Below are 19,039 nucleotides of genomic sequence, written 5' to 3'. Positions count from 1 at the left end.
GAAGTAAGCCACCACCTACTGGAATAGGAAAATTGTTATTTTCTTGCTGCTATTCAGTAAATGCCAGATGAAAACAATTCTTACCTTAAATAGGCTCTATTCCTGCTGCTTGGAGTGGACCCTATAAAATTATAAATCATCTCATCCTAGGATATAAAAGCCACCATTCTATACATTGAAAGTTTTCATTCTCCATTCCCCAAAAGAAAATTAAAGAGTAAAAGAAAAACATGGATTTTTTTCTTTTTTAACTAAGGAAATTTTTATTTAAACTGTGCAATCAATCAGTATTTAGACAGCAGTTTCATAAACATTTTGGCATTTAAATTTTTATTCATTTTTGGCATGACCTGTAGGATAGTATACAAACTACCCTGGGGAAGGGGAAAATACTAGGCAATATTTACTATGATGCTAGAAAAAGAAAACAAACCCACATTATTAAACAAAATATGTTTTAAGAAGGTATTAAAAAGGTACATTCAAAATCAAGGCAAACATGAGCTTTCTTCCTGCAATGGAGTTCACAAAGCTGATCCCCTGAGTCAAGCATAAAATTAAAATAGTTCAGCTCTAGAGTCCATTAGCAAGTCTGCAAATGCTGCCCTTACAAGAATATTGTATAAAGAGTGAAAGGATCCAGATCACCCATAGTATGAAATAATATAACTGACTCCCACACTTCCATTTAATTCACATCTTTGAAAAAAATAGAAAAGAATCACGCATACACAGACATGAAATTTTGTCCAACAACAACAAAACAAACAAACTTAATATACGTCCTCTACTGACAGGCTAAGGCAATGTGTGTGTTTCAGGCTTTGCAAATACCTGTATTAGGTTCAAGTTGCTAATCATCAGTACTCATTTGCAAACAAAATAGATAAACAAAATGAAGTAACAGGAAGATTATTTTAGGTAAATTTAAAAAATATTTTTGTTGTTGTTTTTAAAGGCAGTTCCACAGAAAAACTTCTGTAACAAAATTTTAAAGATAAAGTCTATTAAGTCAGGACTGTGTCTAATACCATTGCAAGATATAAATGAGTAAATCTGTAAATGTGTTCAGAATCTCATGCATTAAGAGGGATATTAGGGGGGGGGGGAGATGTGATACTGGATGATGCAAGAACAAAAAAGATTTCTTTAAAAAGATGATAATCATAAAATTCCTCTCATTAACCCTTAAAGGTAGCCTTGAGAAAACGAGAACAGGTGCCAGTAGGTGTTGCCCTATACAAAACTTACTCCAAATAGTTTAAAGAAATGTTAAAATGTTCCATAATCATGAAAAAGTAGATCTGTTAGAAAAGAATCCTAAAAATGCACTTTTTCCTCACCAATCTACCCCTCTGGGGATATCTGGGTCCTTAAATCTTTAAAAGCAAGATATTTTAAAAATGAAAGATTTAACTTGGTATAAAATGATTTCATGTTCAGAACTCTCAAAAGTACTGTAAATTCCCATTTCCTCTTGAAGATTTTCTGACATTACAGGTAAGTGTTTAAATCTCTAAGTCTTTTACCAACCACTTTCTTCTGTTAGGTTTTTTTTTTGGGGGGGGGGGTTACATATACGGGAAATGCAAACATTTTAAATTTTAGCACAGGCAAAATGTAACTGAATAGGCTAAACTATAAAGGAAAAAATCAGTTATGTTTCACAGCCTCATAGAGATGACTTTCAGATTATAATTACACTGGAATTTTCTAAGTTTTCAAAGTACTATTCATTCTGCACAACAAATTATCCTCATTTCATGAATAGAAGAGGAACAGAAATAGGTTAAGAACTTCCCTACCAAACAAGTCTCAAAATTGTCAAGGACTAGAATTTAGGTGCTCTGGTGACTCACCTTATACTTGTTGTATCATAGTATTCTCCCTCCACTTTGCTCCCTCCTAAATCAGTATGAATAATTAATTATGTTGCACTCATATAAAAACTATTGCTTCAGATCTAGCAAGGAAGGATGACTGGTTATACACTTTTCCCAATTTAATAAATTCCTACTTGGATACAGGGGACTGCAGAAAAATTGCAAAAGATTCTGAACATGTAGTCTGATAAGGAAATGCTCGAATAGATAAGGACTCCAGAAACCATGTCAACCTTATTGATCATGCAACTCTAGGCACAGCATCAGTTCACAGACACAATTTTGGCTAAGAGAAATTGAAGCTTTTTTTGTGTTGTTTTTTTCTTAAAGATTTTTTAAAATTGGTTTTCAGAGAGAGAGGAAGGGAGAGGGAGCCCGAAACCTGAGCATATGCTCTGACCTGGAACCGAGTCAGCAAACTTTCCTTGTGTGGAACGACACTCCCACCAACTGAGCTGCACTGGCCAGGGCAGAAATTGAAGGTTTCAAAGGAGGAAAGTGGGAGGTGAGATGCCGAGGTTGCAGCTCAGCCTCCTAAATTCTTCCTGTGAATAAATGGATGTAACTAAGACAGACTTCTCTCAGTTGGTTGGCTATTACTCTGTGGACAGGTGGTGTTGATACAGTGGAAGGCGCTATGAGCCTGGGTAATGAAATATGGTTTCTTAGCTGAGAAAATGCATCATAGTAGAAATCCTATAAACCTGGGAGTTGGACCAACTTGGGTTTCTATCTTGACTAAGCCACTTACTAGCTGTGATTTTGGGCAAGTTAGCCATTTTAAAGCCTCAGTTTCCTGATCTATATAGTGGGGATATTTGCTTTGCAGAACATAGCAGTTTAGAGGGATGAAGCACATGCTTGGCATGTTGCATATGCTCAGTAAACAGCCTTATCCATTTCTAAAGACTAGAGTTAGAAGCAGCTGAAAAATGACCAGCATTCTTATCCTTTCTCAGAGTATTATAATGGTTGTTACCCCCATGATGGAGATAACTTCATCTCTTTTGTTGAAGAAATGATGAAAAATAAGGCAGAATTAGAAACTACCCTTCAAAACAAAAAGACTGGACTTGAAATGGCCCAACAATTTAGAGTTATCGAATCAAAAACTTTTTAGGAAAAGGGACAATTGGAATCAAAGAAGAATGACAAGAACGATAAAATTTCCTAGAATTTATTCTGTGGGAGCGGCTATAGGTTTAAGCCTTGGACTGACCTGTGGCAGGGCCACAAACAAGTCCCAGCTTGGAGGGCAGAGCCCTCTTAGCTTAATTAAGTTTGACCTTATAGTCCTCCCTTGCTCCTTCCTAGGTAGCTAATGGGCTGTGGGAAATGCAGCAAGTGCTGCCAAAACAAGGTGAAACTCACAAGAACATTGTAAACATGTTGACCACTTCCCTTGTTTTGCTTTGCCTGCTCTGACTATAAAATAAAGACTCGGCTTGCAGGCTGTGGTGCTCTCTCTCCATCAGAGAAGCAGCTCCCACTAAGCCCCAGCTGTATTCTCTTGCCTGTCTCCTTTAATCCTTCACCGCCCCTCCTCAGGCTCACCAAATCTGCCTGTGCTGGACGCAGCACACGTGGCACCCAACGTGGGGCCTGAGTATGGGGGAACTATAACTGCAAGGTGAAAGGACGCTCCAGTGAAGCATGTGCAGAAAGCAAAAAGAAAGGTAAGGAGCACAGTTTAGTAATAGCTAGGTGTAAGGTCAGGATTGCAGGAAAAGAACTTATATGTATCTATGCTTAAGGCTATGCTCCAAGCATGGGGCTGTTCTGTGAGGCATCAACAGCTTCTCAATTTGTTAGATTTTGTAAATAAAACTTGCCCATGATTTCCTGAGGAAGGAAAGGTCAATGTAGAGACATGGGAGAAGGTAGGAAAGCAACTTAGAGATCGTTATATAGTTGAAGGTCTAGGGAAAATTCCTCTCTCTACTTTCAGTCTGTGGTCCCTGGTTCGGGACTGCCGAGAGCCCACTCCCGAAAGCGAATGGATGAATGTGGCAGGTGAACTAAGACAGACACTGGAAGGTTACCAGAGGCTTAATAATGTCACAAAGGCTTGTCTCTCACTTGGAGATTACTTATTATGGAAGTATTTTATCCGTGTTTGTGCTGATATTGGACCAGACTATGTTCAGGGAGTGGTATTAGCTACTGCATTATAGATGTTACTTGCTGGTCAGAAGAAAAAGAAAGGGGGATGTTTTAACTGTGGTAAACTAGGGCATTTTGCTAAAGATTGTAATGCTAGAAATGGAAGTCAAAAGGCTACAGGGAGTAGAAACAAGGAGCCTGGACTATGTCCAAGATGCAGGAGAGGAAAGCATTGGGTAAATGAATGCCACTCCAAGACTAATGTTGATGATAATCCAATGCCCCCTAGGCGGGGAAACTTCAAGCAGGGCTAGCCCCAGCCCCACCAAACAGTAGGGGCCTTATCCTTGACCCCACTGCAGCCTTTCCAGCTGGCTCAGTCCCAAAGCCAACCATTTGAAACCTTTACCATGCCACCCAGGGAAGTGAAGAATTGGACCTCAGTCACACCTCCCGATATGTACTAACCCCCGAGATGGGGCCTCAGGTCATTGCCACGGGAGTGTATGGTCCCCTTCCTGCGGGCATGATGGGACTAATTTTAGGGAGGAGCAGTTGAACATTGAAAGGTTTTCAAGTTCTCCCTGGGGTAATAGATCAGGACTATACTGGAGAAATTAAAGTAATGACACAAACAATACTATAAATCAGGTCTTACCAGAAACAAAAATAGCACAAATTCAAGGTCAGGCAATAGCAGAAAAAGCCAATCCTACACTTAAAAAACAATTACAAAAACAAAAAGAGGGAAAAGGATGTTATGTGTTAAATTTCTTGAATTATGATGCAGAGTTGTACAGCGGCTGAAAGGCATTGTACCTAGTGCAATAGCCTCCACCGAGTTAGCCCGGTGGAAGGATGTACAAACCAGACAAGAGTTTTACCAGATCCAGTAATGATGTGGGGAAGAGACTGTGTTTTGTATCTTTCCAGAAGGAACAGCACAGCCAATTTGGGTGCCAGAGCATTACGTGTGTCACCACAATGGACCCAGAAAAGCTCCTGGTCCCTCCATTCGAAAGACTGTGAGTTGCAATGCGGAGACTACACAAGGAACCGAGGTGCCAACATGGGGTCAGCTGAAGAAGTTAACAACTGAAGCCCAGCAGATGGTATAAAAGCAAGAAGTAGAAGCTACTCCCTCAACCATGTTTCTGGCTATGCTAGCATTGGTTAGCTGCCAGTCTTCTGTAAAGTCTTGTGTAGCCAAGTCCGAGGACTCTGAGTAAATATACACCAGCAGCAAAAGAATCTTTCATTTTGTAGCTAAAAATGTTAATGTCTGTAGTTTGATCTCTCTCTTATTGCTGTGTTGTGTTGGCATTGTTTTGTTATTGTCTTAATAGCCAGAGTTTTGTTCTTGATGTTCAAGTTTTAAAATGTTAACATGTCTATAGTTTGGTTTTTGCATTGGCATTGTTTTGTTATTGTTTTAATAGCCAGAGCTTTGTTCTTGATGTTTAAGTTTTACTTTTATTGTAGTAGCTTAAAAACAAAATAAAGGGGAGATGTAGGGAGTGGGTATAGGGTTAAGCCTTGGACTGACTTGTGGCAGGGCCACAAACAAGTCCCAGCTTGGAGGGTGGAGCCCTCTTAGCTTAATTAAGTTTGACCTTATAGTCCTCCCTTGCTCCTTCCTAGGTAGCTAATGAACTGTGGGAGGTGCAGCAAGTGCTGCCAAAACAAGATGAAACTCACAAGAACATTGTAAACATGTTGACCACTTCCCTTGTTTTGCTTTGCGTGCTCGGACTATAAAATAAAGACAAGCCGTGGTGCTCTCTCTCCATCAGAGAAGCAGTGTCCACTGAGCCCCAGCTGTATTCTCTTGCCTGTCTTCTTTAATCCTTCACTGCCCCTCCTCAGGCTCACCAAACCTGCCCATGTTGGACACGGCACATTATTCATGTTGAGAAGTGGAGGCACTTGCTGAAATGGATGGAAAATTGAGGGGTTATCAAACTGAAAACCAAATAGGAGCTGGTAAAGCTGAAGAAATAAAGTCAATTTAAAAGGAAGAAAGGTTTCCTGTTGCTAATATACTTTTAAAAGAAAATGAAGAATGAACTTTATTGAGCATGGTCCTATTTATCTACTCAGGGTCCCTATGAAAGTCCATAGGAAGAGAAAAGGAGAAAGTTCAACTCTAAGGACAGTTTTCAAAAAATTCTCATGGAATTTCATGAAGTTAGAACCAAATATTTAGGAAACTTTCTGTTAAACTCACAGAACTGATGTGCTACTTTATGAAGCAAATATCCAAGAAGTTTAAAAAGTGATTTAGAGAGGAAGTTTAACATATACATTTGATGGATTACAAGCCAAGGTTTTCGTAGTTTTAAAATCCTGAAGATGTCCGAGGGGCACATGACTTCAGACTTCTAATTTCTGCAGTACTATCAACATGCTATGGGAATCAGAATTCTACAGGAGTAATGTATCTGTGGAAGGAAAAATAATGGCCACCTCCAGAAGTCCATGCTCAAATCCCTGGACTCTGAACATGTTACCTGCAGAAGTGTTGAAATTAAGGATTTCGAGATGAGACCACCCTGGATTACCCAGGTGGGCTCAATCTAATCACGAGTACTGAAAAATGAAGAACCTTTCCTTGTTGGGGTCAGAAAAGAGATATGATAATGCAAGCAGGTTCAGAGAGATGCTACCTTGCTGACTCTGAGGATGGAAGGAGGGGTCCAGAGCTTCTAAAAGCTAGAAAAGACAAGGAAACAAGACCTTGCTTTTGTCCCAGTCGGATAATAAATGTGTGTTGTTTTAAGGCCACTAAGCTTGTGGTAATTTGTTATAGCAGCAATAAGAAAAAAAAATACAGTATCTATCAGGTAAACATACAGTATCTATTAGGTAAAAATGTAAGACTGTCATGTTAATCTTAAACACTTGCAAAGGCCCGAGAAGAGGAAAGCCTGTAACCACACACATTGCATTAGCCTGTGATCTTATATCCTGAGCATATATCAATTAAACACAGAATTCTATGTATATGTTCTTCTAAACCTCAGTGAAATTCACAGACAACTGGTTGTGGAGGGTGATCTCCAGAACCCACTACTCTACAGCCCACAAAAATTATTCCATTAATTAAACCAAAGCCATTTGACCAGAGACCCGTGGCAAACTGTCGGAAACAGTCTACAAAATACATGTTGAGACAGAAAGATCATGACTCTTTTAAAACAGTTGGGCTGTTGTTTTTACATTCAGTATTAAAAATTTACATTCAGTGAAATATAAACATAAATCTCTGCAGACACTGCTGAAGTGGAGCCACATCTGAATATTCTTGCTTTTTTAAAAAAACTTTCAATTCTACTTTTTGTGTGAATTGTTTCTAAGGTGTCTTCATACGGACTTGAACAATGATCCTGAGCAATCAACATGAGCAAGTTTCTGGCAGAAGTCCTCAGCAAAGCCAAGACAAACACTGCTCTTGTTGGAAGCAAAGGCAAATAGAAGACATTTCACTGAGGATCGAATTTCCCTGGTGTGCTAAAGCTGACTTTTTAAAGCCACTTAGTGGGTAAAGCTGTATCCTTACATTCAGGCTAATCAAAATATAAAACTTCAGATTTCATAAAAAATATTTTTGTTTCACCCAAGGTTCCACTCAAATTTGAAATACGGGGCTTCCTGGATGTAATTAAAATATTTCAATTTATGGACAACTTTAGAGAGCACATCAATCAAAGTGTATTCCACTATAACAGTGATGTGATTTGTTTGCCTGTTATGTCCCAGTGCTCTCCTGTGAGGAGGACATCTCTACCATTAAGGGACTGCCCTAAGCCTTGTGAATTAACTAGGTAATGCTTCAAGCAGGAGGAAGACTGCACAGGCTAGTTCAGGGGCTGCCACCATAATGCCTACAGTGGGAAAGCCTGCTGCTGCTCTGTTGACATCTCACACTCAAGGTGCTTAGGAAAATATCACATCATTTGGCAAAAACATCCTGTGGCTGAATCAGCAGATTTAATGGAAAGTTCCTATGTGTATGCCATTTGTATACAGTGCGGGTTCTGGAGAGAGGTTGGTTTGACATAAAACAAGGAACAACAGTTTTAAGGTACAACTAAATTTGCCTATCTGTGGGAATACCTTTAAATATCTTTGGTTTTTAAAAAAAATTTTTTGCTGATAAAAAGTACTTGAATAAAAACACTGATAAATACCAATATAACTGTATTGCTTTTAATTATGTAAACTTAGCCCTTTGATATATTTTGCTACTAAAGCTAGATTCCCTATCAGCCTCTAAATAAATTTATTTCAAATCTGCTCATCTTTACTTACAGGCTAATCTATATATTTTAATGGTCTTTGGTATGAAAATACTGATGAGCAGTATCTTGTAATATTTGGCATAAAAATGACATGCATATATCAGTACTTACAGCAAATAAGTCGTTGGAAATGAAAATAGTTACCATTTGCATATTAGCCCCTTTGGAGTGAAATACCATGAGGTAACACCACTATGAGAGATAAGTGAGAACCTTCACATATTAGTTACAATTTCATACTTAAGGCTTCAAAGAAGCTAGCTTTGGCCAAGTAAAAAGAAGTCTTTGCAGTACACTATCTTATTCAATGAGACCAAAATATTTCTCTTTGGTGAAAATATTTTTTTCTCTCCAACAAGTAGTTTCAACAATTTAAAAATACTTTAATACTGTATAGTTGAAGATTTACTTGCTGAAGAAAAAAAATTACACTTGAAATTCTTTGGAACTTTCAACTGGTAAAGAACTTATTTTAAATGCTCTGGTAACAATAAGGTAGTTAAAATTACTAGTCTATTTAACTACAACAATCAATGTAAACCCTATTATTTTGGGTTAGTAACTACTTGTGTAAGCTTCATGAACTATAGATGTTTCTAGTTAATTCAATCTGTGGGGGAAATTACAGTTAAAATTTCACTTTATACTGAAAATTCTTTGGTAACAGGATTATTGTGAAAAAAAATTTGTATAGGACCAAAACAAAAAGGTGAAAAAGTAAGAAATGTACTGGTAAATAGTTAGCAAATAGTTATAGCCTAAAGATCTACAATATCTATGGGCCTATTAATAAACAAAGTACTTTCCTCGACTTCAGCATCTTTCTAGGCTTTTAAAATGATTCAAATTCATACAGTCCTAGACGTATCTTCCATAACTATGATGGATGATGTTTTAGCTTTAGGTTTTGTTTGTCTTTTAATGAAAGTTAAAAAAAAAATAACACAAACTCATTGTACTCTTTAATTTTAGATACTGAGAAAAGTAGGCCCCACATACTTCTACTTACGAACCAAAAAGCACCATACCCTGTCAATTTGCCCATGCTTCCATGAGGCAGCTCAAAAGCAACAAAATGTTCCCTGAGTACAGGAAAAAAAAAATAACACTAGAATAACTTTAAAAGGAGGTAGTATAAAACAGGAGCTATACAGGCAGGAGCAGCATCTTTCCTTGCCTCAGATTGTTCACCTAAAGCTCTGCTTTTGTTGTTGTTGTTCTGTCATAAAGCCCATACTTAGAAAGCTAAATGGGGACTTTGAATTTAGTTCAGAAGTGGCTGCTGGCACTTAATGTTGGTCTGTTTCTGAACACATCCAGTTTGGCACAAAACTAGAGAAAAAAAAACAATTTAAAAATGTGTATCATCAGACATTGGGATGGGAGATGCTAGAGGTGGGCTATTACCCAGTAATATTATTTTGATTTTTAGAACATTATTTAACATAATTCCCCCTTTATAAACCAAAGGTTTCAAGGGGAAACACATTAAGATTCCTTCTAAAGTGAGGCTCAAAAGTCAGTTCCAGATGATTTGAAAAATACTTTTAAAAGGATATGGGCCCGTCTCTACAAACCACTGTATCCTCTCCCACTGATGGCACCTAATAGGTAACTATCGCATGCCTGAGAGAGGCCTATTCTATGTGGCTGAGTAAACAGTTTGCTGATTTCAAACCAGCAAGAGGATTAACTCACTCCTGAAGTTAGCATTCCTCATTCACAGCATTGACACTGAAGGAAGATTACATAAAGAGTACCAAATTCTCTTAAGAATTCATGAAAAGACAAGTAAGGCAGTTAGAGCTCTGAATACTTATCTCTAAATAAAACCTGCAGGATAACAAATCAAAATGATTTGATAAGATACTATACATCAAAATAGTTACTGATGAAATCCAAGACAGTCTTAAGGCAACTTTCTGTACTCTTGTCCTGAACAACTTCATGAATATTAAAAAGATATAAGGCGAAGACTTTCATAATACATAATGGAAGGCACTGTTACCATGATAACCTCACGTTCATTTTACCGCCTACTGTTGCATTTATCTTCATTTTTAACATTTTATGAAATTTCTTTACCCCTTCAAGCCAAGCTGGGATTTAAAAAAACAAAATAAAACCCTACCCATTTTCTTTAAAAATCTGTTTTCTGCATGGAGCTTTGCTATTAAGTCTGGAAATGCTGAGGTTGCTTTGCAAACTAAACAGTTCAGCCTTTGGCCAACTGTCAGGCAAAGGGGGAGGTAGAAAAGGCACAGAGCTCTAGGCAGGCTGAGGGTTGGGATACAGCAGATAAAGCACTCAGATTAATGTCCGAAACATAAAGGCCCTGGAAGCAATAGTCTTCTCTATATGCTACCAAATCGTTCTATTCTCGAGAGAGCACTTTTTGTCTTGGTCATTCACTAAAATCAATAGTCCCACTTTTTCTCTTCTCAGTGGTTTCACAGTCTTCACAGTGAGAGGTGTTAAATTATAAAGATAATGCAGATGTCAGTGTGTTTTTTTTAAATCAGAGCTTCAGATAAACATTCTTACTCATCTACCTATATGACTCCTTCGATCACACACATTACATACACATACAGCAATGAAAACAAAATGCTACTAGGAAGTATCATTGGTTATGTAGCTGAGATAAACTAGCACAACAAATGAGGTAACAAGGTTGTCTTCTAAGTCTGCCATCTGGCAAACTGAGGTAGATAGCTAGCAAAGGGGCTTTCAAAAGTCTTCCCTTTGCTCCAGTGATATATTTTTATAATCCAGTCAAATATCTTGACTGTCTTTTCACATTGCTGACAATGAAACATTCAAATACGTGAGTTTAAAAACAAAAAAGAAAACACATTAAAAAAAAAAAAAGCTGAAATACCCAATAAGACATCAAGATTTTCACAAAAGGCTTTGGCTCCCTGTTCATTGTCCTTCGAACAGAATTAAAGGTGAGTATACCTGAACTTGGCTGCCTAGATTGGGAAATCATTTTTATCAAAGCTTAGCATGGCAGATGGTGGCTGCAGAACTGAAGAGGTAGTTTGCTCAGCATCTGACGCCACTGCAGGGTCTCGACACTTCCTTGTGGAGAGATTCCCACCTGAATCACTGCCAGTGAGGGAATCAGAGGTCAGAGGTGTGGTACTTATAACTGAAGACAGGTGTATCTCATCATTGGACTCGTGAGAGAACCTTCCAGAATCCCCGGTCTCGTGGCTGCCTTCACTATTGGCTGAATGCTCAGTATCGGCTGCAACACCAAATGGTCTTGGGAAGCTGGTTGTCTGACCCGGGGAGCTGGGGGAGTCTTCATCACTAATTAACACAGTCGTGCCTGGCTGGTAAAAGCAGACCGATTGAGTAAATCTTCTTGGAGGCTAGGCAAAAATACAAAAAACACCATCAGTGATGATGGAATGCTCCTGGAAAATACTTAGTCCGTTTTTACCTATTCCATCTATTCTGAGATAGCACACTGTTGGGATACCCGGGGGAAAGGTCATCCTCGTGAAGGGACTGTCTAGGTCGGCGGTTCCCCACTGAGCACTGGGGGCACATCGGAATTACTGGGGTAAGTCAAGTGTCAAAGGCGTCCTCAGTGAGTTGGATGCAAACTCCTGCCCCATCCCTTTCTCCATTGCCCTCCACTCCCCACTGGAAACCAAAGTTCTAATTACGATTCCAACTGTCATTTCAGTGATCACTCCCCACGACTTTCCATGGAGTCGTGCCCCAAATTAATAAAAGAACACACAGAGAGAACATGAAAATGAAAGCATTCATTTACATTTCCTCTCTTTTTAACTACTATTTCATACACCATGGGTTGCCAAAGATTTTTCTCATTTAGGTAGGTTACCTGCTCAACTTTTATCTTCTTAGAATTTTGGAAAAAACGCCATTTTTTCTTAGAGTTGTTTTTAATTATAGGACCATAGCTATTAATTATCAGGTCAGTTCCTCCCTGGATAAATAAAGGGGAAAATGGAAGTATTATATAGTTCAGTTTATCACAAGTAGTGCCCCAAATTCTTAAGTGTTAAGAGAAAACAATCACAGATATTACTATTTCTTCTTTTACATAGCAGCATACAACAATTCAGAGTAGCTGTTAGTGATCAAAAAGATATTAGGTTTATCCTTAAGGGTGGTGGGAGAGAAGAGAGGGAGGAGAGAAACATTGACACGTGAAAGAGACACATTAATTGATTGCCTCCTGCTTGGCCAGGGATTGAACCTGCAACCAAAGTACATGCCCCGTGGCCGAAGCTCTAATCACTGAGAAAACTGGCCAGGGCTTGTTATATTTTTATTACTCTAAATTCTAGGGAAGGGTTGGGGAAAATAATTTATAGCTAAATTTGGCAAACTTTTTTTCTGTAAAGGGCCGCATAGTAAATATTTTAGGCTTTGCAGACAACATATGGCCTCTGTTGCATTTTCTCCATCTTTTTTTCCCCCAACCATTTAAAAATGTAAAAAAAAAAATAAAAATAAAAATGTAAAAAAATATTTTTATCTCAGGTTATGACCATACAAAAGCATGCCCTAGCCAGATTGGTTCAGTGGACAGAGGGTCAGCCTGTGGACTGTAGGGTCCTGCGTTCCTTTCCGGTCAAGGGCGTGTACCTCGGTTGCAGACTGATCCCCAGCACCCCTATCAGGGCCGCATTCGGGAGGCAACCAATCAATGTGTCTCTCTCACATCAATGTTTCTCTTTCTCTCTGTTTCTCCCCCTCCCTTCCACTCTCTCTAAAAATCAATGGGAAATTGTCATAGGGTGAGGATTAACAACAAGCAAACAAACAAAACAACAGGCCATGGACTGGCCTGGGCTTGGCGGCAGTTTACTGACACCTGGTTTATAGCACATTGGTTATGAGAGCTATTACAACAATGTACACCATATACTATTTAATGTTGCAATGTGACTAAAAATAATTTCAGTTGCTATTCATAATGCTTATCACTGTACTATGATTACAGACAGTGGAAAGGACATAAAGTAACATCCCCCAGTGACATTCTACCAACCTACAATGAATTAGTAAAAAATTGTCCACCCAGTAAATACAGGGCAATTCAATTTGTCATAAATATAGATTAATGATCCTGGTGTCCTTATTGAAGACATCTTAGCGCCATATAATCCCATCTAAATGAATTTATGCTCCCTTCTCTTTTTTTCTACATCTCTTTCATCTTTAATTCTTTTATATATCTCTATCTTCTTCTCCCCAAATATTTTGTGTAAGGAAGGATCTGGGTAAAACTGCTTCACATTTCATTAAGTGGAGTATGGATATAATACATTTGACATGCAATTTTTTGCTAAGTAAATTTTACACATAAAGAGAAGATGGAGGGAAGATGATGCACGCAGCAAATGGGTTCCCTAGCTTGCAGTACCTTTGCATCAATGAAGCTGTTGGGCATCTTCACTGGTATTAAGGAGTCTTCATTTTCTACAGTCCCTTCCAGGTTCTTTCCTACTTCATTTCCACCGGCTAGGGAGGCACTGGTTCGAGATAACGGTTGAGTTCCATTCTGTGCCGTCTTAGAAGCAGATGACTTCCTGAAATATTGCAAGAAAAGGAAATCTAATTACGATTCCAAATGTCATTTCAGTGATCACTCCCCACGACTTGCCATGGAGTCGTGCCCCAAATTAATAATAGCTCTCATAACCAATGTGCTATAAACCAGGAGATACAGGAAAATGTACCAAATTTGGGCTATAATCACAACTTTGCACACAAAGTTCTTTAATGTTTGCTTCTCAAATATCTTTAGGAACTGAGTATTAGATTTTAACTCCAACTCACTGCTGAAAATGTTTATGATTTAAGAAAGCTTCTTTATTTCTTTTTGTCCCAATATCTGGTTATGTATACTTTTAACAAACTCTTAATAAAAGCCTTAATAGTTACAAACTACTGTTTTATTATTATTTATAATTTATGCAAAATTAAATTTTTTAATTTGCATGTTCTCTTTCAGGTTACAGACTGTCACACTAACACCACATTTCACTTGTCAATTAATGATGGCAAATTTACAGTAGCACTTCTGCAAGATTTAGGCATCACTAAAAGATGGTGCATAAAGATTTTTATAAAAATATTCTTAGAGTGAGAAACCTGGACCATAAGACTAAGTCAAATCAATATATAAAAATTGGTTAACACTAACTCTTCATTAATGTTTTCTTAGTCAAGTACCAAACACATATAGAGTCAACTCTGAACAACCTAGATGGAGGGAGTAGTAAGGCACATTACCTAAAAATGATATGTATTTGGCTTTGCTTTCTTTCTTTCTTTTTTTTTTTTAATTTACAAAAGGACCTTAAGAAAGTAAAGCAAAAGCCAAAGTATATAAGAGGTTAGAAACAGACAAGTTCATTGAATGCTGAGAATTTAGCTGAAGTCAAATTACAGATGAGCTTGCCTGACAGAGTTCACAGAAAATCAAGCCGTACTTATTACATTTGTTTTAATCCATGTCCGGAGAGACCCAACCATCTGTTCTGTGGTGGTGCGGGAGGAGCTCTCAGTGACTCAGGCTTTTCAGGCTACTTAAATGTGAAAATATTCCAAGGAGTAAGGAATCCTCTCATCAGCAGATATATCAGTTTGTGTCACTTTATTTTTATGTTTTCTGGAAAGCAGCCATGCACAAAAATAATTCATTTTCATTGTATCTCAAATAGCCCAACAGACCCCAAACTTAAAAAAAAATGAATGAGTTTAGTCTTGTCTGCAAATCCAAGCTCATTAGTTTTCAGTCTCTTCAGAACCACTTTTCTTTTGGACATCTTTAATCTGCTGATATATTTAAATCTGCGCAAGCATTTTTGTAGGCTGGGAGGTAAATGAATAGGGTAAGCATGTCAAACTTTCGGCCTGCGGGCCACATGCGGCCCACAATGAATATTTTTGCAGCCCAGCCAATATAACGGTATGTAAGAAACGTTTTAATAAAAATTTCTAACTTAATTTTTACAATATCCTGTTATACATAATTATTAACAAACTACAAGGTTTGCTAATGACTGATTACTATAATCGTGTTGCATTCATTTCCCTTACGCACCCTACGCACAGGCACACCACTTCTCTCCACCAATACTAGCAGCGAATATTTTAGCAGCCGATTGCCATGTCATTAGTCTTGGAATGACTTGTTTGGTGTACGCAACAGGAAATATTTCGCTTTTGGAGAACAATAAAAATACGTTTATTTGTGTTATTCTTATTAATTTGTGCAGTTATTCAGTGTCTGGTAAGTTAATGTTCAAGAAAAGTTTAATATTTTTTATTAAAATGTTCTATTATTTTATGTTAACGACTTACTCATTTATTTCAGTCCTTTGTATTCAGTATGTCTCTATAGAAATAAACCTACGTTTCTATAAAAATTGAAGCTTTTGTTTTTTTGTGGCCCACATAAACTTAAACCTTGTTTATTTGTCCCGTGTTAGCCTTTGAGTTTGACATGCTTGGAATAGAGCAATACTTTCTATCCAGTCATCTCCCTTAGCCTGTATTTCGATGTCCCAAAGTTTGATGAACAGAACAGGGAAGTTGCCCTGAACTGAACGCAACGTTTTTTTTAAACTAAAGGATATACTTTGTGTTTCTCAAAATATTAAGGGTATAGCCCCAGCCAGTTTGGCTCTGTGGTTAAAGTGTTGGCCCTCGGACCAAAGGGTCAGGGTTTGATTCATGGTCAAGGGCATGTACCTGGGTTGCAGGCCCAATCCCAGCCCAGATCGGGGCATGTCTCTCGCACTTCGATGTTTCTTTCTCTCTCATCCCCTCCCTCCCTTCCACTCTCTCTAAAAATCAATAAAAAAAATATTCTCAGGTGAGTATTAACCAATATATATATATATATATATATATATATATATAATTTTATTTTAAAAAAACCACCAAGGATATAAAGAAACTAGGTCTTCATTAAGAATATTTAATTGACAGTGCATTTTTCAAATGGCAAGAAAGTAATCTTCCAAAGTGTGTATATCTCCATAGCTCTAAGAACTCAAGTAATAATATATTTATTTTAAAGTGGAAAATCCCAATTACTCTAAAAGGCACTTGGTTTCAATTTGCTTCTTGTGGTTACTGTAATTTAAATGTTACTTTAACCATCTCAACATCTCTAGCAATGGAAACACACCTGGCTTTACTTCGGTATATCAAGATGAGAACACAGATGAGGATGCAGGTCAAGGCTATGCCAACACCTACAGCAATGCCAGTCATTGATTTCTGGTCCAGATGGTAATAGCCTGAATAAACTAGAAGGGGAAACACATTTACTTAGAATCAATTTAAAAAAATTCATGATTCCATTTATCATAATCCTCAGACAGATATTTGCTTTCCTATAATTTTCCTTCCAAAAACCTTTGACACTTCTGTGTCTAAGCAGAAAAGACACATATTACACTTTTATCAGTGATCTCAGAAAGATTGGTTTATCTTCCCACAGTGAGGATTCTAAATATGAGTTCCAGATATTGTATTGTTACATCAAACATGAACATCAGTTTATCATTTATAATGCTAAAAGGCACGAGGCACAGAGGTGCCTTGATGGACCAAAGGATAGCGCTCATGTCATGTTATCTTAAAAGCAGAGGTGTATTAGATTAGCTTTCCATTTACGTATTTGCATTTACTCGGCAGTGCTTCTCAAACGCTAAGGTGCACGCGCTTCACAAGGGCACATGTTAAAAGGCAGATCCTGGCTCACTAGTTATGGAGTGGGGGCTGCAATTCTGCGTGCGTGTTTTATAAGCTCCTGGGTGATACTCATGCTGCTGGTGCCGTGACACTTTGAGCAGCAAGGCATCTGAGGTGTGAATATGAACCATACTCTCTTTCCCCTGATAACAGGGTAGTTACTGTGACTACCTGCTTCCTGGGCTTAAATCTGACTGCCCTCTTCTTTTTTCTCTCTCTCTCCTTCCCTGGGTGTCCTTCTCATTCTGTTTCTCTCTCTCTCTATGCCATATAAATCTGCTCCCCGACCCCCAACACACAGGCCCACTTCCCCAGGGACGAGGGGAGGGTAGATTTCTAAAGATATTTTTCCCAATCATTTTTCTTGAGAGAAATAAGTTTCTCTCCGGAAAAGCTGTGTTTCTGTGGTGAAAATTCTTAATGGAAATCATGCTCTTCTGAGCTTGAACACCACACCACCACTGCTGTTTACTTCCACGAAACCTCCCGGAAGCTACTCCCACAGGACGGTGTGGCTATCTGTCCTGGTGGCTGAACAGCTGGGAAGAGAACTAACTGGGACGCAGTGGTCTGAAAACTGCAGCTAATTCTGAGGTAAGTTTGTCTTTTGCTTCCAGGAGTGCAGAGAAGAGCCACACCGCTCCACAGCCTCAGACCCTCACTGGCAACAAGCCGAGAAACTGCGTGCAGGCTTCCGGACATGGCCACTGCAGGTGTGGAGATCAAGCGCAGGGAGCTGAGAAACAGATCTGCACGTTCTTCTCTTAAGAAAAATCAGCGATTGTGACAGTATACTGACCTTTGGCATCAGCAGAATCTAAACGCTTGGGCCTCTGATTTGACTCAGAAGTTTCCTTTGGAAGCACTGCCAGCTCCACAGAATTTGAAAAGGGTCCTTCCCCCACCTCATTGGATGCAGATATCTTGACAATGTACACATTTCCTGCCACTAGGTTTTCCAACAAAGCCATGGTTATGGCCCCTATTAAAAAAATATAGCAGTGACAAATTAAGTAAACTTTATATTTGTAAAATGTTTGTACATATACACAACGTTTTACTCTTTCTATAGGTCTGGATACAAACAGCATTAACAACATTTTATTATAGAATATTTCAAACAGAGGTAGAGAGAGAATGGTATAAAGAACTCAGATTCAACCATTATAATTAGACTAGGGGCCCGGTGCACGAAATTCGTGCACTGGGGAGGGGTCCCTCAGCCCCTCACATACTGCCCCCTCTCACATACTGGGAGCCCTCAGGGGATGTCCTACTGATGGCTTAGGCCCGCTCTCTGTTGGGAGCGGACCTAAGCCGCAGTCTGGCCTCCCTTTGCAGGAGGCGACTGGGCTGATCAGGGGAAGGCACCAGCCCCATCACCCTGCTGCTGCAGCCACTGCCAGTCACCACAGCCACCAAGGTGTTTTCATCAACACGGACTCCAGTCCCTTCACAGTGAAAAAATGACAACTTTAAGGTTTTCAAGATGTGTCTTTCATAGGATATGACATTTTTCTTTATTTTTCTTTTTATCCTCAACTGAGGATATGTTTCCATTGATTTTTTCCCCCTTCCCTCCGATCGCAGGCTCAGCCCCTTCCCAAGCCTAAAGCCTCCGCCCGATGGCCGGCTGGGAGTGACCTGGGTGCCGAGGACGTTCCCAGGACCCAGGTATGTATGCAAATTAACTTCCATCTCTGTTGGGTTAATTTGCATAGTCACTCTGATTGGCTGTGGGCGTAGCAGAGGTATGGTCAATTTACATGTTTCTCTATTATTAGGTAAGATTTTAAAAATCCAATGTGAGCCTTTTTTCATCTTTTGAAATGTTTAAACTATTTATGATAACTGCTGTGATAGATGATCTTGACCTTACTCTTTCTTTTATGTTTGTATTTTTTGAGAGTACCTTTATTAAAGCCGGGGACAGTGAAACAAGGAAGGGTTTAGGATAAAAGAAACAACAGGGGAGGGACTAGGCAGGGCTCT

The 19,039-nt window shown here is 38.7% G+C and overlaps 1 protein-coding gene across 1 annotated transcript in view; it reads right to left on the bottom strand.

Annotated features, from left to right (window-relative positions):
• Positions 1-11,262: 11,262 nt before the first annotated feature.
• The window catches only part of PRTG (protogenin), a gene marked incomplete at its 3' end in the record, with an annotated part of 124,970 nt that continues 117,193 nt past the window's right edge, over positions 11,263-19,039 (bottom strand). Inside the window, exons 16-20 of the mRNA XM_080674044.1 lie at positions 17,847-18,029; positions 16,479-16,599; positions 13,701-13,866; positions 12,150-12,254; positions 11,263-11,667 (exon numbers count right to left, since the gene is read on the bottom strand). Coding sequence (XP_080530170.1) covers positions 11,263-11,667; positions 12,150-12,254; positions 13,701-13,866; positions 16,479-16,599; positions 17,847-18,029 — 980 coding nt within the window. The remainder of the gene's footprint in view (positions 11,668-12,149; positions 12,255-13,700; positions 13,867-16,478; positions 16,600-17,846; positions 18,030-19,039) is intronic.

The sequence above is a fragment of the Plecotus auritus genome (assembly GCF_963455305.1).
Source record: "Plecotus auritus genome assembly, chromosome: 1".
In the NCBI taxonomy this organism is placed as follows: Eukaryota; Metazoa; Chordata; class Mammalia; order Chiroptera; family Vespertilionidae; genus Plecotus; species Plecotus auritus.
The sequence above is the reverse complement of the archived record's forward strand: the minus strand, read 5'-3'. Positions and strand labels throughout refer to the sequence as shown.